The sequence below is a fragment of the Austrofundulus limnaeus genome, unplaced genomic scaffold, assembly GCF_001266775.1.
Source record: "Austrofundulus limnaeus strain Quisiro unplaced genomic scaffold, Austrofundulus_limnaeus-1.0 Scaffold16, whole genome shotgun sequence".
In the NCBI taxonomy this organism is placed as follows: Eukaryota; Metazoa; Chordata; class Actinopteri; order Cyprinodontiformes; family Rivulidae; genus Austrofundulus; species Austrofundulus limnaeus.
In genome coordinates, this window is record NW_013952418.1 from 1,179,413 (window position 1) to 1,182,994 (window position 3,582).

General features: G+C 41.0%; 1 protein-coding gene across 1 annotated transcript in view; it reads left to right on the forward strand.

Annotated features, from left to right (window-relative positions):
• Positions 1-3,582, forward strand: part of pcdh9 (protocadherin 9) — a gene marked incomplete at its 5' end in the record, with an annotated part of 322,338 nt that overhangs the window by 239,698 nt on the left and 79,058 nt on the right. Inside the window, 1 exon segment of the mRNA XM_014003023.1 lies at positions 3,179-3,380. Within this exon segment, the coding sequence (XP_013858477.1) occupies positions 3,179-3,380 (202 nt within the window).

Here is a 3,582-nt window from a genome sequence, read left to right on the forward strand (position 1 = left end):
GTGGTAAAATAATTATTGCTGTGTTAACGGCATACTGTTAACATGCCTGGTACTAGAACAACCTATTATTAATACTAAGTTTTTGACTTTTTTTCTTGAGTTTCATTATTTAATGAATTCACCACATTTTATCAGCAGTTTACAAGTATTGCAAAAAATTTCAATGAATTTAAGAAAAAAAACACTTCAAAGCTAGAAGTTGGATTATTGAAGTGGTTAACAAGCTGCTAGCATTTTTAATAAACATGTTTCAATTCTTGTGTTTGTAGTTTGTGTAAAAATGAACAGAAGAACTGAACCCTAGCCTAAACTGTTGTGGTTTTTTTTTTTAAAAAACGACAAAATTGTTCTCATATCGGTTTCGGTCAAAGCTTCAATGAGCCGCTGCAGAGGAACCAAGGAGACGCGTCGCCTCAGAGCCRCAGGCTGCAGATCCCTGTTCGAGACAAACCACCCAAAAAGCTATGGTCCATATGGTGTCCAAACTATTGCAACATTTTAAATGTAGCTGAGATAATAAACAAAAGCAGAGGGAGTTTGGAACACGGGTCAAAACAAAGAAATAAGGGCGAACGCCTCGAACCAGCCAAACAGATGATCATTGGTCTGATTGGCAAACRAAACCTAAAAATTAAAAACCTGAAAACACGATGATTTACAAATCCAAGCAAAAGGTTGTCAGAAGGTGTGTGCAGGGATCGGTCTGTCTGTCCATCCATCATGATGTTACACCCAATTTACTGAAATCTAATAATCTTTTTTTTTTCCACTCCAGAAAGCAAAAACCCAACCCCCACACCGGCCTCACTACCCCATTTCTTTTTTCTCTCTCTCTGCTCTTTTTGTTTAATTGAATGTTGCATGCTTTCAGAGCAGTTCTAAAATATATAATGAGGTCATCTGCATTAGACTGCAGATTGGATGACCTTTGCTTTTGCCAATAATTACTGTAAAACCCTCCTCTGTCTGTCATCGCCGGGGATGTGGCAGGGACCTCTCTTTGCGCACCAAAGGTTAGCTGGGGGCTTGTGTCTGGACTTACAAAAAAATGCCCAAGGAAAATGTCATTAGAGGAAGAGGAAAAGACACTCGGAATTAACAATTGGGAATTCAATCAGAACGGCTTTCAGGAAGGTTGGCTTGTGCCTACGTTGTTTTCATGTCTTCATGCATGGCTTGTTTTAAGTGATGGGATGTAACAAAATACAAGTACTTTGTTGCTGTGCCTAAGTACATTTTTCTTATATCTGTACTTAAGTAGATTTCATCATAGGTATTTTTGACTTTTACTCCACTACATTTTACATTAAGTATCTGTACTTTGTACTCCACTACATTTCTGTAATGCGTTGAATTACAAATTACATACATGTCACATCGCATTACGGGTTGGTTTTTTTATTGTTGTTGGTTTGTTTGTTGTTTTAGTTTGAAAGTAATCAGTGGCAAGAGAGGAATTGCTGTAATTGGTTCATTGAACCACAGCAAAGTGGGAAAGTATMATTAATTTACACTACATGCGTTCCGGCTCCGCTCCGCTCCGAGTGTTTACACTGGCTGCGCATGGCGGCGGTGAGTGGACGGCGATCTGGCAAAATTAGATACGATCCTATTTTTGCCGAATACCGGAGCTGTGCCGTAGTCAATTTTTAAAGATCACTTCGCACCAACAGAAAGAAATAAGACACTTTTAGGTGGGATAATTTGTCGGAATAATGTCGAAATCCCAGCTATATTAATAAATACATGGATATATTTCTACACAAATGCTGTCAGAATGTATYGTTCTGTTTGGGAAGCAGATGGAAACATGTAGCATGAAGCATATATRTACACACATGATACACGTGGATTTTATTTTGAAATCAGAAGTTTCGGAAAGACGACAGYGAGACRGTTTCAACATATATATCAAAAGCCTTTTATATCGTTGTTTTCAGCTGTGTTTGGAGTCCGTCTTTCACAGAATTAATTATTTTTTGCTCTGACTTCTACATTTATCACTGAATTTATCACGCAATCTCCTTCCTGCACACTCTCTGTCGGACTGGAGCGGAGCGGAGGCTGTATAAACTGAGACACAAACAAACAGCTGCGACCTGCGCACCACAGCGCAGCGGAGCGGAGACGCATGTAGTGTAAATCCGGGGTTAGACCCTCCTTCAAAAAAAAGCAGCTGGAGCATCAGCAGCAGCACGCCCAAAATGGATTCCACCACAGAGGAAATGTGCCACTCATGGCCTGATTTAAAAGMCATATTCAAGTTAACTGGTTCAAAACAGCGACTTGTTGAGATTTGATGAAGGACGTTGGTGGCCATTTTACAGCTTGTGTAGATGTCACAATCTCAGATGATGCACAGAATCACAAGTCAGAGGGTAAACACAAAAACATGCATCATCTGCATCATTGATGTATTAAAATATACGTACACTAGGCACACTTCATGATATTGTAGACCATTAAGGAATACATTATGACAGTACTTTTACTTTTAATACTTTAAGTATTTTTAAAAGCAAGTACTTCCTTACTTTTACTCAAGTAAAAATGTTAACGTGGCACTTTTACTTTTACTAGAGTACATTTTTGTCTGTTTTTCTGTACAGTGTTTGAGTACTTTCTCCACCACTGCTTGTTTTATAAAACACATCTGAGGAGAAGTTGTCCAAATTCCTTCTTTGAGCCAAAAAACAGAATTTGAGGGGGGTGGGGCACTCTGGGGGGCAACGTCTTCTAACTCTGCAGAGTTATTTACCCTCGACAGACACCAAAACAAACAGAGGTTGTAAATGTTCCTGATGCAGATGATCACATTCATCCAGGGATGTATATTTCATATCCTTCATTAATTATACCACACAGTAATCATTGTGTGCGTTTGTGAAAGAGATGTAACTTCACACTTTTCACATTGATTAATTTGAACAGTGCACGGTGTGAATTTGCATGCTGTTGTTGGTTGTGCAGTGAAACGTGACTGTGTTCACAAWGTCTGAGCTGCCCTTCCATCAATACCTGGCACGGGTCAAACCGGACCCTTAACGAAGCAATCGCTTGTAGACGTAGCTTTACATCGTTCAGGCTAAATCACGCCACAGTCCTGTTGGGGACTTTTTGAGGGGGGGCGGAGCAGAGCACTAACATCGGAGGCTCTGTTTTGTGCTCTTGGTTCTAGTCGCAGCGGCGCGTCACGTTTCACCTGCCGGACGGCTCTCAGGAGAGCTGCAGTGACAGCGGTCTGGGGGACCACGAGCCTGTAGGCAGTGGCTGTCTCCTCACACAACCTCTCCCTCTGGTGCAGGCGCAGGACGACTTCTACGAGCAGGCCTCCCCCGACAAGAGGACCGAAGCCGACGGCAACTCCGATCCCAACTCTGGTGAGTCGTAAAATCATCTTTATCTAACGGGAAGAGGTCAGCTGACACAACACATGGCTTCTAAAAGAAAATAAACTGATAACTACAGAAATTTATTAGCGTTGAGTGCTGAAATTAGCTGAAATCTACAGTCTGACAGCGCTAACATTTTCTATTTTTGCTGTAAATGTTTTGTACCAATGCCAGTCTCTTGCAAAGGAGA